This window comes from Notolepis coatsorum (genome assembly GCF_963971535.1).
Source record: "Notolepis coatsorum genome assembly, chromosome: 7".
NCBI lineage: Eukaryota > Metazoa > Chordata > Actinopteri > Aulopiformes > Paralepididae > Notolepis > Notolepis coatsorum.
The window spans coordinates 134,078,056-134,097,459 of record NC_140171.1 but is presented as its reverse complement, the minus strand read 5'-3'; the positions used below and the strand labels follow the sequence as shown (position 1 = coordinate 134,097,459).

The 19,404-nt window shown below is 44.7% G+C and overlaps 1 protein-coding gene across 1 annotated transcript; it reads right to left on the bottom strand.

Annotated features, from left to right (window-relative positions):
- Positions 1-235: 235 nt before the first annotated feature.
- Positions 236-19,167, bottom strand: msmo1 (methylsterol monooxygenase 1). Its single transcript, XM_084317849.1, has 6 exons — positions 19,102-19,167; positions 16,042-16,342; positions 15,601-15,749; positions 13,094-13,220; positions 12,333-12,487; positions 236-2,445 (listed from the first exon to the last, which is right to left on the bottom strand). The coding sequence occupies exons 2-6, from the start codon at positions 16,297-16,299 to the stop codon at positions 2,256-2,258; spliced, it is 879 nt and encodes a 292-aa protein (XP_084173975.1). The 5' UTR covers positions 16,300-16,342; positions 19,102-19,167; the 3' UTR covers positions 236-2,255.
- Positions 19,168-19,404: the final 237 nt, after the last annotated feature.

Below are 19,404 nucleotides of genomic sequence, written 5' to 3'. Positions count from 1 at the left end.
AGCAGCATGAAGCAACATGAAGCAGCATGAAGCAGCATGAAGCAGCATGAAGCAACATCATGAAGCAACATGAAGCAACAGGAAGCAGCATGAAGCAACAGCATGAAGCAACATGAAGCATCATGAAGCAACATGAAGCAGCATGAAGCAACATGAAGTAACATGAAGCAGAAGCATGAAGACATGTAAATGTAGTGTTTGTGTGTAAAATTAAAGACACAATCAAAATTCTGCTTCATTTTGTCCGTATTCTATTTTATTCCAATATGACAAATACAAGACAAAACATTTTGGATGAGTTACTGGAAAATAAAACAAAGGTTAACTCACGGTTACAGTCTTGTGTAGCCAACCAGTGCTCTATAACCCAAGCCATCTTCATCATCAATATCTCCACATGCCAGCCATCTTCATCATCAGTAACTCCACATGCCAGCCATATAATTTCTTATGCCTGCATTGACCATATTCAAATGGTGGCCATTTTGCTCTTATGACATGATCAGGATGGGATTCCTTTCCAGGGTAGAAAGGAAGCCCATCCTGAGGATGACATAAAGGCAAAATGTCCGCCGTGTAAATATGGTCAATTGAGCTTAGACAGTTTAACTGAATACTTCAATTATTGCCACAACAAGAATAAACACAGTTATCCTAACGTATTTCGAACCAAGTGGAAAAGCTAAAGTGCTTTGAGGAATTACCTCATTTCTCTAGGAGAAAGGGGTTCAGAGGTATACAAAAAAAGTGTCTGACAAGAAAGGTCATGGTTATATATACAGCAACAAATCAAAACAGGGATGTTCAAGATTTTTTATTTAGCCAATAGCTGTCATCTGAGGCAGACAATAGACTTGGGGGGGAAAAGGCACAGAGGTCCATCTGAGACTTACGACACTTAAGTCCAACGCACACGGCGGGCGACCGATGTCGCCTGGCGATGCGATCGTCTGTCGCTCAACGACAATCGCTTAGCGCCCCACACCAGACCCGACCGTTCACAGGTATAATAAGCTATTATGTGTCGCTCTGTCTGGCTGGGGGTGTTGTTCCCCCCCCGGGAGATATGAGAGGACGGAGCGGACGTTAGGTTGTCGTGAAGCGAGCATATTAGCAGGTAGCTGTGTTGTGCATTACGAGGGAAGTATTAACCTGTAAAACCCATATTGAGCTGGAATTCAACCACCATATATACGAATACAACCTCTCCTCATTCTTCCTGACATTACTGCATGACTGATCGCTACAATACGTTCACTACCACCGATTGGACAAGTATTGTTATGCACCTGCTGAGAGAGAATGTTTTTTCACGGAAGACGCTGTTCTGTTCTCAACCATCATTTTCTTTGGACAATAAACCTTACAACCTACATCAGCTGCAGCCTGGACATTAAACTCTGTCAACATCCACAACTTCCTTTGTTACCAGAGTATAAAAACATCTAGTAGGTGCATCGTGGCGCATTGTCAATTTATTAGTTAATGACAAACGGCCACTATAGCTTCTCCAACTAACGTTATTTATTTAAATTGTTCCCGTTAATTATAATTAACATAAGTATTATGGTAATAATACGTAGGTTATTGATCAATGAATGTATACATTTATTTATATTACAAATGCTACACCAGTAGAAGTCATGTTATTTGCTCATTGTCCTTGCTGTGTTGCCTGCCGGCGCCTCAAAAAATAGGATCAAGGCGATATTTAGCCAGGCGACAGAAGTTGCTGCACGATCGTCGCTCGAAAATCTCCTGCCGTGTGGGTTGTCTCATTCATAACAATGGAAGCGATACAATTCTGTCGGTCCCCTCGCTTAAAAAATCGGTCAGCTGGCAAAAAAAAACCTGCCGTGTGCATTGGACTTTATAGTCACTTTTGGATCCAGACCACAACAGTACTGGTCCGTAGAAGTTTCAGTCCATAAGACGAATAGTGTGTGCGTGTGTGTGTGTGTGTGTGTGTGTGTGTGTGTGTGTGTGTGTGTGTGTGTGTGTGTGTGTATGTTGCGTACAGTAGATTTAGCTGCTGTCGGGTGAAAACCTTGTATCTCCATAACGGTCGACTGAAATGTAACTACAACACAGAGAGAGAGACACGTAAACGTCCAATCCAAGTAAAAACGTGAAAATCACCAAAATTAGAGATACAGGCTTTTCACCTGTACAGCATAATAATGCTCACTGTGTCTATAGCCGTCTCACTGCCTCTCCCGTCCCCCTGCTGGCGAGAGCGGGTGGTGCGAGTGCCTTCACTGCTCCTTCTTGTCGCCCTGTTTCAGCAGGTGTGTGTTGTACAGGTTGTCCGTCTTCAGCAGCTTGTCCCACCAGGTGAAGGTGGAGGCGTAGTTCCCTACAAAGTTCATGTGGTGAAAGTCGTGGAACCGGGTCCCGGCGTAGAACGGGATCAGATGGAGCGGGTTCAGGGGGACCTCGTAACCGCTGAGAGGGAGACGGAGACACAGACACGGCTGATTCAGTGGTTTTTAGGGGATTAAGAGGGGTATACTTCGCCGAAAAACAATGCAAACGTCCAAAAAAAACGCTAAACGGATTTGAACACATTCATTTAGTTTGACAGTTAATGAGTAAATTAGCACCGATGATGTCATCTGAGACATTGAATCCTTGTGTTGTGTTAATTATGGCTCCATGAAATGATGTAGGTGGAAAAATAGCATTACCTTGTCTTATAGGGACTGCGACCATATCATCATATCATTGAGCTGTAATGGATGATGGATGTGTGTGAGATTATGTGCAAAGTAATTGCCCCTTTAATGATTTAAATCGACCAGCCTACTCTATATACCCACAGATGATGTGATGGATTAAGACCACTATCTTGTGGGCCACTATGTGTGTGACATCATAAGTGACATTTTCAGAATTTTACAGGAGAGCAAAGACAAAAACACCAAACTCAGTTGAAGGTTCCCACTTACACCTGAACTTATCCTTTTACCATTTTGATAGAGCTCATCAGGAGCTTATACATAAAAACACATTTTTGCCTGAGGTGTCACTTAAGCCCCTTTTGCGCCAAGCCCTCGAAATGCAAAAGTAACACAAGAGGAAAAAGGGTTAACCTTCTGTAGTGTGGTAGTGAAAGGTTAACCTTCTGTAGTGTGGTAGTGAAAGGTTAACCTTCTGTAGTGTGGTAGTGACAGGTTAACCTTCTGTAGTGTGGTAGTGAAAGGTTAACCTTCTGTAGTGTCACTAGTGTGGTAGTGAAAGGTTAACCTTCTGTAGTGTGGTAGTGAAAGGTTAACCTTCTGTAGTGTGGTAGTGACAGGTTAACCTTCTGTAGTGTGGTAGTGAAAGGTTAACCTTCTGTAGTGTGGTAGTGACAGGTTAACCTTCTGTAGTGTGGTAGTGAAAGGTTAACGATAGGTTATGACTATAACCAAGTTCTGTTAACTCTTTCAGTGCCACTCACGAGATTTCTCAGGTTTTTTTATAGGTGGTTGCGTGCCACTCACGAGATTTCTCGGAATTATTATTATTATTATTTTTTTGCGATCTGAAAAATTATTGCATCACCCGAGCCTACCCGAGTATAGCCGAGCTGCGCCGGTGATCACTGTGGAAAAAAGCGCCCCCTGTCGTCTCCCACATGACATAAGTGATTTTGGAATGGACTCAATGAAAATGAATGGGGAAAAAAATCCGGTACTCCACATTTTCCAGTTCACTGATCCAGCCGGGGTTACCACAGTTCATTCTGGAGCCTCAGATCCCCGCGGATCATGGAGATCTACAGTGTCGCGTTGGATCCATACACGTATCGATTTTTTCGAATGGTGATCAGGAATTGGAATATACCAGCACTCACCTAGGGCCAACTTTCTTTAGGCAACTAAACTGGCTTCCGGTCAATAAAAGGGTAATTCACATCAAATTAGGTCTCACACACAAGATAGTTCAAAATACAGGTCCGAAATATCTATCTAATTATTTTAATCGATTCCGTGACAATCATTCATACTCCACTAGAAGGAGCAGTACGGATTTTATTCTGCCAAGATTTAACTCCCTAATGGGCACAAATACATTTTTATATTCTGCAGCACTGGAGTGGAACAAGCTTCCAGTGGCCCTGAAAAACATCGAAGAGGGGGGAAGTTTTAGACGTGCCACAAAGAAATGGCTAGCCAGTGAAGTATAGAATAGCCATAGGAAGGAGAGGGTAGGAAGTGCTTTTTTTTGTATGGGGTTGCTATTATGTTTTATTCTGTTTTTTATTATGATGATCTTTGTTTTATTATGATGCTCTATGTTTTATTATGATGCTCTATGTTTTATTATGATGCTCTATGTTTTTATTATGATGCTCTGTTTTAGTATGTTTTATTATGATGCTCTATGTTTTATGATGTCTGTCCATGTCCAAAATCAGGGACCATGATGGAAATAAGTGCTTGCACTTTCTCATGTTTTTATCCCTTGGATGCTGTCTTTTACTCCACAATAAAAATCAATCAATCAATCAGTTGGATACCATCTTATGTCAGGTAAGGACTCTATGTTATCAGTGGTAGGATAATCGGAGTAAGTTTGATGAAGTTATAAGCTGTTTTGTGAAATGTCTTCTTTCGGTTTCACTGTAAAAGTCTGTGAGGAAATCAACGGAGCGATTATCAGTGCGCGGCCGTAATGTGCTTGCGTGCACGTATAATATTGATCATCTAGCGTTTATTTGAAAACGATTCATAAAAAGGCAGACGAATATCAACGTTGTGGAATATTCCACTAAAAGACGATTTTCATAGAATGCTCCAGAATGAGCTGTTTTTTATATCAAAACGGGGGCTTTTCTAACTGCTCTGAAACGGAAACGACGCTATAAAAAACAATCTGCCTTCACAGCACTGACTGGAAAATAGTCTTTGATAATGCGATGGGCAGATTAGACACATAGCCATAATTTAAAACATAGATTAGGCGATATTAACGTTAACATTGGCGCCGATGGTGGCATTCAAGCGGTAAAACGGAAAACCAGGCGTGGCACTGAAAGAGTTAATTAGGGGTGACGCTTGGCATCACTCATGCACTCCCTCGCGTACGTGCACGCGCACTGAATAAATTCCACAAATGTACCTTTAATACCCGTATTAGTCTGACCACACCCCTCATCAGCTTACCTTCATAAGCAGGTGTGTGGTCACCGGCTTGACCCCACGACTACACACACGCACAACCCGCATGCCACCCGGGAACGAACGGAGGGAACAACCTCGTTACTGCCCCCAGAATCACGGGGTCAAGGGCAAACCCAACCCCGTGGCAAGGCCGTAGCAGCGGAGCGCGAAGGAAGACCCAGACCCACCAAGGGACTGGACCCCCTGGAACGGGGGCCCGGAGAAGTCCATGATGCCAGCATCAAGACCCCACCAGGTGGGCACTTAGTGACCCCGCCCCCCACATCGCCAGCGTATTCGGACAAAGGCCCCTCAGCCGAGCGGGCCCTGTCCCCCCCAACAGTACACCGCCTGGCACACTGACCCTGCAACAGGCAGTCAGCATGGCCGTAAGCACACAAAAAAGGTTAACCAACGGAAGCAGGCAGCGCACCGGGGAAAACCAGGCAACAGGCTGTTAACCCTAGCCTGGAGACTGCGGACGAGACAGGCGCCAGAAAGGACAGCTGAACACAGCCGCCCCGGCGGAAGGGGCGTATGCTGGCGTTGTTGCATGACCAAGCCTCCATTTTAAAAAAAAAACACCCAGAGGGGTCGAGGCAGAGAAGGCTGAAAAAAGCCCAAGTCCCTCAGGGTACCAGAACAGCAGATCTGCATCCCCGGCGGACAACGGGTTTAACTGATCCGGACCAGCGCGACCAGAACCAATCCCGTGCCCTAACCACGCCGACATGCCAACTCCAGGAGAAGGGGCAGATATGCGTGTTGATCTTAAACATAAAAAGAAGGCGCCACTCAGACGTTTCGGTGCGAACCGCGCCCGGCGGCCAACCCCCAGGGCGTGAGACCCTTCCACATATGTTCAGATCCATTCCGTTATCATCCCCTGATATGAACGAGAACCCATCGACAACCACACAGGGCGTCGGAAGAGGAAAAACCCCCATCCCAATTGCTTTATAAAAACGCTGTTTTAACCCCAAGCAATCAAGGCGCGCCAGTCAGTTACCTAATGTCCAACAGAACATCCTGAGCTAGCACTATGTGTGCGTTGGGCATATCCACATCAATAATAGGCTATTTAGACCATCTTATTGAATCCCCAAGACGCCCAGGGGAACGACAAGAGGGCGGGATGCAACCAACTCCATGAATGAATTAATGAAAACTTTAACCAACAGATTGCAGAAAGGGTACAACACAGTACGGCTCAATACACACAATCGGTAAGGGGAGGCAGACCTGAGAAAGACGTTAGTCTTGTTTCCATCAGGGGCCCCCATTTCCAATTCATATAGACACATCCAACTCTTTATAATAATAAAGAAGAAGCATCACCCGTTTTCACATGATTTTGCATCCAGTCACTCTCTTTAATCAGAGAGTAAAGACTAGACCCTCCCAGAAACCTTCCCACACGAGTTGTAGTCATGAGAAAGACATGCCAACTGTGAGTCACGTGACCAACTGACTCAAGTTACACATAAATCGAGCGCAGCAGCGTGAGCCCTACGCTCTAACTCGACACCTTAACTCATGGAAGGCGTCGCCATAGCAACACCGCTACGACGGGGGGAAACCCTGCACACGGCTCCTGTTTGTAATAGGAGTTGGCAGGATAACCCCCCCCCCCCCTGCCAAGACGTCCTAACGGCTCGGCCCTGACTGGCTCAGCAGAAGAGATAAAATCTCCTAAACCAATCAAGTGGGAAGGAGGGGTTTATTCGACACCCCCTCACAAAAAAACCTTCGTTCCCTACACACAAAAAACAACTGTAGCCATTTTGAAAACCTCCGGTAGAATGCTAATGTATAGCGTAAGCTAATACAATGCCCGCTACCCACAAAATGTGAACAGGATTTACAACAAAAACAAGTCGTATGTGTGTGAATCCTACACCCGTTGACTATGTCGTACATAGCAAAAACGCTGAACGAGTATTACTGCAACTAACACAACAGCATTGTGAGACACATATACTTAGTTTAAGCAACGGAATAACACCAGTTTCTACCTGCATGTGGAGCGTCAGGCTAATAGAACCCCCTATGACTGAGTGTATGTTGCAGACCTTGCTTAATCTCGTAATACAACACGACTCATCTCACAACGTAAAAGTGCAGATTCATATTTACACAACCCCACCATATGATTTGTTGAAGAAACACACAGTTTGTTTGGCCAAAAAACATAGTCCCCCTTATGTCGGGGAACTTTTTATTATCACAAGTTTTTTAAGGCACAAAAAACACAATCATAGAGGGGCCGGGGAGGGTGTAAAGGAGAGGGGACACAGAGGGGAAAAGTCACTCTCAGCGGCGTCTGCCACCTCGCGCCGGGCGCGCACTTTCCCCATGGCTATGGCCAGCACCTGGGTAAGGTGCAGGACAGCTCCTGACGCCTGGGTGATCTGATCGCATTTTACCTCGGTCAGATCCGTGCCGCCCGTCATAATCCCCGATACAAATCTAGCCAGGTGGGCGATGTTAGACGCCGCAGCCAGCGATTGTGTACCAGCGATGAATGACTGGTCACCCCAATATGCCAATCGCCTAGCCGATCTACCCTGGAGGACCGGCTTGCATAAGGGTTCCCACACCATATCCGGACAGAGGAGAGCGGCCATCGGACTATCAAGCCGAGGCACGCCCTCCCTCATACCTTTGACTAACCCCGACACCCGCGTAACTGGTACATAGGTGGGGGTTAGTCCCATGATGTTGGAAACCGCCTGACCCTGACGAACATAGGTCCCCATTGAGGGGAAAAATGGGTAGACAACATCAGCCCCTCTCACTGGGCGACGCTGCCAGAGATGACCTATGAGATCATCAGGGACAGGAGCAGGCAATGGCAGCGGCAGCGGCACGCCGTTTGCGGCGGCGGCTACCGCCATGAGCTCGGGAAACAAAGCCTGCAGTTCCCCCTGCGGACCTTCCTCCACCGAACCCACATCCCTCACATGCAGCAGGCTGCAACTGGTCAAGGAGCCACAGTCTGATGTGGCCGATAGTAGGGCATCCTGCTGATGAGGCCAAGGTGGTTCCTCGACATCTTCGAACAAGGAGTCCCACGGAGCCATTTCTCCCCCCTCCGGTGTTTCCTGGATAGGAGGGATACTCTCCTCCACGGGACCATCATACAAGAATCCATCCGCCTCTTCCATGAAGTCCTCAGTTTCCATCGGAAATCCAGAGCCGGACACATCCTCGCTGGTCTCCAGCAGTTCCCCAAAACCAGGCCGTTCGCGCCTGCATGCTACCATCTTGCGACGTGAACGGGCAGACGCGAAAAGTTTGCGTCGCAAATCCTCCGGCTCCAAGACAACCCCCCCGTTCACCAACGGACGATTCCCTGGAACCAGAGGAACCAGAGTCGAGATCAGGCCACCGCCGGATCGACGGCACCGACTCCTCGGCTCTTCGGAGAGGCAAACTATCCATCGGCTGTCTCCTGGGCTGGGTCGGCAACCACGAAAGTGGCAACAGCCCAGCACCAGAACGCACGACGGAGGCGGGAATGGAGAACCGCTGGTGAAGAGTAGGTCTAGCGGGTCTACTCTCCGAAGAATACATTATGACCCAAACTTTTTCTTTACAACAGATATGAGAGAAGAAAAAATTAAGCACAATGTAGACTTGTCACAACTCGTCAACTAACAACACGTCAAGTGGGGTACTACCGAAGCACTTCCTTGTGGTGAAAGTGAGAAGGAGGAGAGCAGGTGACCACACACCTGCTTATGAAGGTAAGCTGATGAGGGGTGTGGTCAGACTAATACGGGTATTAAAGGTACATTTGTGGAATGTATTCAGTGCGCGTGCACGTACGCGAGGGAGTGCATGAGTGATGCCAAGCGGATCCCCTAATGAAACAGAACCTTCTGTAGTGTGGTAGTGACAGGTTAACCTTCTGTAGTGTGGTAGTGAAAGGTTAACCGTCTGTAGCGTGGTAGTGAAAGGTAAGGTAAGGTAAGGTAATTTATTTATATAGCACGTTTAAAAGCACAAGAGCCAACCAAAGTGCTGTACAGTCAAAGCTTAAAATCAATGTCCTAATATAAAATACACAAATACAAAAATACAAAAAGGCACAGCAGGACAAGACAGTACATTCAGAGAGTAGGACAGTAGGACAACACACGAATAGGGGAACACAAAGTACAGTAGCACAGAGGGGACAGAGGAGCATAAGAAGAGATACAAGAGGGAGGGGGCAGGATAAAATTACATGGGAGTGTGTGAGTTAGGGTGTGAGAATCAGGGTTTATTGAAGGCCAGGGAATAGAAGTGGGTTTTTAGACGGGCCTTAAAAGTTAAACCTTCTGTAGTGTGGTAGTGACAGGTTAACCTTCTGTAGTGTGGTAGTGAAAGGTTAACCTTCTCTAGTGTGGTAGTGAAAGGTTAACCTTCTGTAGTGTGGTAGTGAAAGGTTAACCGTCTGTAGTGTGGTAGTGAAAGGTTAACCTTCTGTAGTGTGGTAGTGAAAGGTTAACCTTCTGTAGTGTGGTAGTGAAAGGTTAACCTTCTGTAGTGTGGTAGTGAAAGGTTAACCTTCTGTAGTGTGGTAGTGAAAGGTTAACCTTCTGTAGTGTGGTAGTGAAAGGTTAACCGTCTGTAGTGTGGTAGTGAAAGGTTAACCTTCTGTAGTGTGGTAGTGAAAGGTTAACCTTCTGTAGTGTGGTAGTGAAAGGGTTTAAAGTGAGTAAGATGTTCCATGAGTCAGGGAATGTATTGATTGATTGAAAACTTTATTAACAGATTGCAGAATGGGTACAATACAGTACAGCTCAATACAAACAATTGTTAAGAGGATGCAGACCAGAGAAAGACTTTCATCTTGTTTACATCAGGGTCCCCCATTTTCAATTCATTATAAACATAAAGGGTTAATGTAAAGGTTCTTGAGTGGAGGGGACCTCTGATTCTGCAAAAGTAGACATTTTCCTCAAATGTTTTAATCGCAGCTAGGAGAACTGCAGCCAAAAAAAACGTTCTCACTCGTGGTCTAATTGATGACATTTGGTCGGAATTAATTGGAAAAATGCCAGATGATGCCAGAATAATTGTGTTTAGGTGTAATTGCCCTTTCATGAAGAGAAAACCAATTGGAATATGCACAAAAAAGGGGAAATATAATTAATATATAAACAGTTCAAATACAATGATAAGCCTATATTAACACTTTCAGTGCCCACCACGTGATAAGACGTTTTATCAGCCCAATGCCTGAATGCCCACCACGACAATTAGCATGTTATTTTTTTATTAGCGATCTGAATTCATATTTCATCAACCGAGTCTCCCGTTGGTATGCTGCCCCTGTAGGAGCTCAGATGTGAAAAAACCGCCCCATATCGTCTCCCAGATGGTAATGCACCCTTTTGGAATGGACTCAATGAAAATGGATGAGAAAAGAAAAATCCGGAATCCACATTTTACTTCTCAGGCATGTAACCCGAGCCGATCGGATTCATTGTGGAGCCTCAGAACAGTGTGGAATACATGTGTACAGTATGTAGCGTTGGATCAATAAAAGCGGTAGATTTTTGGAATGGCGATCAGGAATTGGAATGATCTTTTTGGAGAACATCTGATCTGAGGTAAGGAATCTATTTTACAAGTCTTGGGATAATCAGAGTTGTATTCGCTGAGATCTCAGCGTTTGCCCTATGTGTGATCTGTCTGTGTGTGCACGATCGCTTTGAGGAAATCAGCGAATCGATTTTTCAGATCGCCTATATAGCGTGCATACGTACACATATACTATCAATAATCTAGCGCTTATTTGAAAACGATTCATAAATAGGCCGAAAAATTACAACGTTTTTGTGTATTCTAGAATATTCCAGAAAAGGGCGATTATCATGGAATATTTATATTTTCCTTGAAAACGAGGGCTTTTCAAAATGCTATAAAACGGAAATGAACCGATAAAAAAACAATCCGCTTCGACAATGTTGACTGGAAAACGAGTCATTGATAAGCGACGGGCAGATTAGACACATAGCCATAATTTAAAACATAGATTAGGCGTTATTAACGCTAACATTGAAGTGGATGGTGGGCATTCAAGCACTAAATCGTGCGCCCCCTGCTGGCACTGAAAGTGTTAAGACAAACAAGTTAAACATCACCCAGCACCCAGCAGTATGCACCTGTACCCCCACTAGTGGTCAGAGTATGCAACAGTGCACTATTAACTCATTCAGCGCCAGACCCGAGTATAGTCGGGTTTTGGCAGTTTTTTCTTTTATTCGATATTTCCATTCATTATCCATCCAGGGAGCCTGGTGTTATCATAGGGAATGAGTCTGAGATCCCAAAAGTGCAAGACCGGCCGCATCCTACAAGGCGGCGGTATCGAGCACCCTTTGAAACTCTGTGTCTTGGGCTGTACGTCGATTATATTGGTCCGGGCGGACTTTTCCATGTCGGGCAAGGGGAGCGGTTGTCCCGATCGGCTTGAGTAGCGTCAAATGCTCCAGATGGATGATGTATGGCGAATTATGTTGGCGACACGATCGACACCAATACTGGGACTCGCGATCAGATAATTGGAATATTCTTTTTGGGGCACATTCTAGTCAAGGTAAGGGCTATATGGTATCAATCTTGCGTTGATCAAAGCATGCCTTCATTGCGATCCGAGCATATGTGTGTAACGCTAGTCCATAACGTATTCCGTTGGTGACGATCAAAGCATCGAAAAACGCCCCCCCCCCCCCCCCCACCCTTTCATGCATTTATTCATGATGGAACATAATACCTATCATATGCATTTGATTTTTTTATTGTAGCGTGTGTAGGGACGGAACGCCAATGCATTTAGTATAATACACATTGGGGGCTATTACCAGCCTCCCATGAATTACCCTAGACCGCTGTAAAACCATACTTATATTCACCACGGTATAAAACGGGAATGTATGGATAAAAAAATATAAATGTTTCAAAGGGTTAACCTTCTGTATTGTCGCTGTGAAAGGGTTAATCCTTTGGTAGAGTGATAGCGAAAGGGTTAACCCTTTGTCGTGTGGCAGTGAAAGGGTTAACCTTCTGTAGTGTCATAGTGAAAGGGTTAACCTTATGTAGTGTCGCAGTGAAAGGGTTAACCCTTTGTCGTGTGGCAGTGAAAGGGTTAACACTTTGGTAGCGTGGTAGTGAAAGGGATAATAATTGTACCTGTGAACATCGATGGTCTCCAGCAGACGGAAGGCCACCCAGGCCCACAGGAGGATGACGTGGTTACAGAAGACCATGATGCCGATGAAGAAGCCGGCTCCCAGGATGAGGGTTTCGGCAGGATGGGCGTATTCTGCCTGCATGCCAAAGGGAGCCTGCGGGGGGGGGGGGGGGGGGGGGGGGGAGACCGGAGAGAGAGACTCTTACGACATGCCTGCGTGCTCGAGTCTGAGCATTTTTATGTCTGCGAGACATGCACACATCTATCTATCTGAGAGTATCTGAGAGTGTGTACATCTGCACTGTAAGTGTGTCATGTGTTGTGTCTATCTGGCGTATATTATTGATTTATTGAGTCTGTGATGACTGATGAAGGAATTGTCTTTAGGATTATATGGAGAGTGTGTGTGTGTGTGTGTTTCTGTCTACGTACACACGTGTGTCGCTGCTTTCTGTAGTCGGGTCCCCACTGCAAAATGACTGTATTACCCTGTACTATACTGTCATACACTTTTACTATCATGTAGACTATTCTGTTTTGTGTTTTTCATGTGATGTATTGTATATTGTATACATGCATTTTTATTATGTTCTTGTGTGATGTATCGCACATTTTATTGCTGTGTGATGTATCGCAAATGTTATTGCTGTGTGATGTATCGCAAATGTTATTGCTGTTATCTTGGCCAGGTCTCCCTTGCAAAAAAGATCTTGTATCTCAATGGTACTTCCTGGTTAAATAAAACTTTTAAATGACTCACGGTGAACTCATGGTGGACTTTGTGGATGTATTTATAGATCCTGCGGTGGTGCAGCGCCCGGTGCAGAAAGTAGTGCCATGTATCCTCCACCACTGCACAGCCAAAGCACTGGGCCATCAGGTAGGGCCTGGAGATAGTCATGTATGGTTATTACACTGGTAAATAGAACAGACACAACCACACAGCCATATAGAACCACACAGCCATATAACAAAAATAAAAAACTTGAAACTTGAACTAGATTGGTGTCTTGTTTATAAACATGAAACATGACCAATGTATAACAATTCTCAACTGCTGCTATAGAATATACTCTATATAATGAGACTCTATGGGGGAAATGGCGGCAGTGGTTTCTAGCAAAAATGGTTGTCACTTGCATAGTTAGCATTGAGCATGAACATTAACAAGCATGCGGCAAGTATAACTGACAGATGTGAAGAGGTGTGCCGCTAAGATCTGCAAAGGACTATTCTAGCTCCCTGCCCTGTTGGTGTAGTCAGGAAACACATCTATAGACCTAAGTTTCTTTCCTATTCGCCGTGCCTCCATCTTAATTTCCGTAGATAGCTAGGAACGCATTTCAATGAGCGCAAAAACTACAGTGTAGAAAAACAATGGGAGTGAGGTAATGAGTTTATAATTCTGATGGTGTATTGTGACTGTTGTTTTGACTCTGATAGTGTATTGTGACTATTGTTTTGACTCCGATAGTGTATTGTGACTGTTGTTTTGACTATTTCTGTTCTTGAAGTGCCATTTTTATAGCCAGGTTTTAACACTGAAGTGAACAGGCACGTCTGCATCTGTACCTCACATTGAATCAAACTTGGCCAACATGGCAGCGAAGTCAATAAGGCAAATTGCAATGTTTGCTCAAATCAATAGCTGGCAGGAAACACACTTGGGACCAAAAATAGCTGCTCTCCCAGTAGCGGAACTCTAGTGAAAAGGTCAATAGCATAGTTACTTCCCTACCCATAACCACCCTCCTCCAACCTACCACCCCCTTTTCCCCTGCCCTACCTTCTCTCCTCTCCTGCCCCCCCCCCCTCGGTTTCCCTTACTTACTTACGTCTGTTACTCATGGTTTTATGTTCTTTGTTACAGCCACAGCCAGGGCCTTCCTCTCCCCTGTCTGGCAGCAGGTCTCCACGCCCTTATATGGGCTGCTCCCTGTTTCCACCTCATCACCACTGTCTACCTGGGCCGGTCTACACACCTGAGACTCATGACTTCATCACCGAGCCTGGATAAGAGGCCTGCACTCCTGCCACTCCTCGTCAAAGTGTTGTTTCACCCGTCTTGGATTGCACACCTCCGGCCTATACCTCACCCGTGGACTTCACCAGCCTGGACAATGCCTGGGATCACATGGAGTGATCTCCCTCACCTGTATTCCCTCACTACCTGCCTTGTCATATGCCGGGTGTCTCATTAACCCTTTCACTGCCGCACTACCAAACGGTTAACCCTTTCACTGCGACAATACACAGAAGGTTAACGCTTTCACTGCCACACGACAGCCGGTTAACCCTTTCACTGCCACACGACAGAAGGTTAACACTTTACTATCACACAACTGACGGTCGCCGCAGAAGGTTAACCCTTTACTATCACACAACCGACGGTCGGCGGTTAAATACCCTAAACCGCCTCACTCTCCTGTGCCTTGTGTTCTGCTCAAAATAGACGCCACCCTAACTTTCTTTTTATTTATCCACTTTTTCTCCTTATATTCTATTTTCCTCCCATCCCAATTTCGTATTTCCAATTCTCCCCTCCCCTGTCTTGAACGTTGCTCGACTATGCCCCCCACTGGTCGGTTGTAGGGAGGATAGAAGCCTTGCATCATGTGTCCCCTCCGGTACACGAGGAGGCAGCCTGTCACATCTTTTCACCTGCCAGCGCAGACTCTCATTGGCGAGGTGTAACGTATGGGAGGCTCACACTACCCCCGCTACTTCCTGTCTCTGCTGTGCAGGCATCCCCAACCGACCTGTAGGAGTCGCTGTCCACAACGTCCAAATCCCCACCCATCGACTTCCACCCTCTAACTCTGCCAATTGAGTTAGTATGACGGCTGGCCCAAGCCGGAGGCAATGCTAACACCCGGATTCGAGACCGGAGTCTCTTGCATTGGTGACGAGCACAATTTCCGCTGCGCCACCCAGCCGCCCCTCCACTCTAACTTTCTTGTGTATTCATATTGTTCCCCGTTTCCCTGTGGTTCTATGTTTCTTTGTTTCTTGCCTTATTGTCAGCGACTTTGGGTCATTGAAAAGCGCTATACAAAATAAATGAATTATTATTATTTACTGCATAATTATCTTGTATGCTAGTGGGTTTTTGATCTAATGTACAATCAAATGTGTACACATCTGTGTGTGTGTGTGTGTGTGTGTGTGTGTGTGTGTGTGTGTGTGTGTGTGTGTGTGTGTGTGTGTGTGTGTGTGTGTGTGTGTGTGTGTGTGTGTGTGTATGTGTGCGTGTGTGCGTCCACTGACCAGCGGGGCATAGTGTCCCAGTCATAAGGGATGTTAAAGAACTCAGTGAAGTAGTAGGTTCCACAGATCAGGGGCAGCTGGATACAGAAGTGGTTGAACAGTAGCATTTTGAAACACTTCCACTGTTTCTCCCATGTCTCTGGCTTGTCCTGCATGCACACACATACACACACACACACACACACATACACACACACACACACACACACACAAAGAAAGAGAGTATCTTCAGAACAATTCTTTATAACAAATTTAGAAATCTAAACTGTATCTAAGAGAAAACACACAGACAGAAAGACAGACAGACAGACAGACAGACAGACAGACAGACAGACAGACAGACAGACAGACAGACACACACCTACACACACACCTACACACACACACACACACACACACAGACACAGACACACACACACACACACACACACACACACACACCTGCTGGATCTTGTACTTCTGCATGAAGGGCATGAACTGGAAGAGGAAGCCAGGCACACAGAACAGGAAGTAGATGAACTCGTGGACCATGAGGGACCCCCAGGTGGCGATCTGGAACTTGGTGTAGTTGTCCAACATGTAGCCCCAGGCGTGTTTCATGGAGGGCTGGAAAGGGTTGTCCGGTAACACGGCATCTACATACTCCACCGCCAGATAGGCAGAGCCCAGGATGTCTCCTCCTGTGGCGTTCACCTCCATGACGGAAGACGCTAGGTGGGCGTGTAGGGGTCTGGGGAGAGGACTGGAATTCAGGAGTATTGGAGAAAAGTATGAATGAATGAATGAATGAATGAATGAATGAATGAATGAATGAATGAATGAATGAATGAATGAATGAATGAATGAATGAAAACTTTATTTAACAGATTGCAGAATGGGTACAATACACAGTACGGCTCAATATTGTTAAGGGGATGCAGACCAGAGAAAGACGTTTGTCTTGTTTACATCAGGGTCCCCCATTTTCAATTCATAGTGACATTTATGACATACACAACATACATGACATTTATGGCATAGGGACATACATGACATACAGGTATACTGTTACATTTGTGACATATACGATATGGGGTGGGCGGGTGGGAGAAAAAATATACATAAGGTATAGCAATTACACAAGACGTTCATTGGGTTTACATTTGACCCAGTTTGTAAAAAAAGAAAAGTCAGTTCAAAGAGCAAAGCATAATTCTGTGAAGGAGCACTTCTCCGAATTTCATGGATGTCCAATTTCAGCCATACAACTCGCCCAGGAGTTTGCACTGTAAGCCTACAGCCTGTATAATTAGCACTATAGGCCTATAACTCAACCAAATACTAATAACAATGATAATGATGATGATGATAATAATAATAATAATAATAATAATAATAATAATAATAATAATAATAATAATAATAATAATAATAATAATAATAATAATAATAATATAATAATAATAATAATAATAATAATAATAATAATAATAATAATAATAATAATAATAATAATAATAATAATAATAATAATAATAATAATAATAATAATAATAATAATAATAATAATAATAATGTAACCAAGAGATTTGAAGTTGAACCCGTGATCCCCAGGCAGCCGCACTAACCAGTTGAGCTAAAGGGTCCGACCCGTTAGCAGACCTGTGCTGGTTGACTGCGACCGACTCATCCATATAGTTTACAATAATATTTGTCTTTATCTGTTAGCTCATGTATTTGGTTGAAAAACGTTTAGTTAGGCTATGCTATTCCAGCGATGACATAACCTCTATGATGGGATAAAACATTAAATATAATGTGACTCTAGTCTACTCTAGTCTACTGCAACTTGTTCCTGTTTGCGGACGACTCAGCCCTGCTGGTCTCTGACAAGAACAAGTTACAGGTTGAAAAAACCCTCAGCTCGGAACTAGGCAAAATCTGCATATGGCTCGCCGATAACAAACTATCATTACACATGGGCAAAACAGAGTCCATTCTCTTCGGTTCAAATAACAAACTCAGCAAGACCGACGGCTTCTCAGTTACAGTGGGTGACAATATTGTCACAAGGAAAGATGAAATTACCTACCTGGGTTCCATCCTAGAGGCTAATCTTTCCTGTGACAAAATGGCATCCAATGTAATAAAAAAAGTCAACCAACGAACTCGATTCTTGTACCGGATCTCCTCTCTGGTAAACAAGAATACCCTGAAGACTCTGGCAGGAGCACTCATTCAAGGGTACTATGACTATGCTTGCACCTCATGGTACCAAAGCACCTCAAAGGCACTAAAAACCAAATTACAAACATCTCAAAACAAACTAGTCAGACTACTGCTTGACCTGACTCCTAGAACCCACCTCACCCCTGCCCACTTTGACAACCTAGGATGGCTTAGAGTAGACGACAGTACAGCTACTTGCAATGGGCCTGGTCTACAAGATACACTACACGACCAAGGTACCACATGTCAAAATACTTCCCAAAGGTCAGTGAATACCACGATCACAACACCAGAGGGAGCTCCACAAATCATGTTAAACCGAGATTCGGCTTAAACAAGGGACTAAACACGTTTCGCAATTATGCCACATCAATGTGGAACGCCCTACCCAAAGCTGTAAAGGAATGTGAATCACTACCCACTTTCAAAAACACTCTCAAAGAACACCTACGGGAGACTGCAATTCGAAACTGGCCCCCACAAATGTCCTAACCCAGTTATACAGTAAATGACCAAGTATGGCTTTGTCAGTATTCCAATGTACAGTGTACAGTGTCCCCCACCCACCCACCTCCAATGTACAGCCCCCCCACCCACCCACCCAACCCCACCCCACCTACCCAACCTCCTCCAATGTACAGTTTCTACGTCAAATGTATATACACTTTTTTCTGGACACTTTTTGTATCACAAACAGTACTGTATTTGCAAATCTGGTACGTCATAAATGTATAGATGTAGCAGTACTGTCTATCTGTATGTCATGTGTGTCATAATGTTATGATGAATTGAAAATGGGGGACCCTGATGTAAACAAGACGAAAGTCTCATGGTCTGCATCCCCTTAACAATTGTATGTATTGAGCTGTACTGTACTGTACCCATTCTGCAATCTGTTAATAAAGTTTTCAATCAATCAATCAATACACATAATACGGGCAAAACTGCAAACCGACAGCAACATTTAAAGAAATATATACATTACTAAAATAAACATCATCGTGTGGTGTACTTCAAACGTATGCCTCTAAATGCGTACTATAATCTGCCATAGTCCTCGTCTGAATTTAGCTTTAATAATGAATCATTTGTATAACTCGGAAGCTTTAGTATTTAATAATTCACGTTTAGCTGTGTTTTAGGCATGCCTGATATATTGCATTAGTGCACAACCACCTTTGTTCTTCACTCGATTGCAAACGTAAACACATATAAAGTGAATTTGCCACCACGGTGCAATATTCAATTGTTATTATTATGTGTGTAATAATAATACAAGGCATAATCTCTCACCTTTGCGGACTCGGAGCTGCTTCCGTGCAGTTTGTCCCGTCTGCTGTCCCGTCTTCTACCTGACGGCCGGAGCGAAACAAGTACAGCAGCGATATCAGGAAATCTGATTGGCTAAAAAGAAAGGAGACTGACGTCGGGGGGCGGTGCGGGCTCGGTGATTGGCCCACGGTGTGGAGTGATGATAGTGAGACAGAGCGTTTCTACAGCAACGACCAATCAGAAGTGATCTAAGCTTTCATATCCTTAGAGGCGCTGTATGAGGATACAGGATGGGGTGGTTGTCATGTGTCATGATGTCAGTGT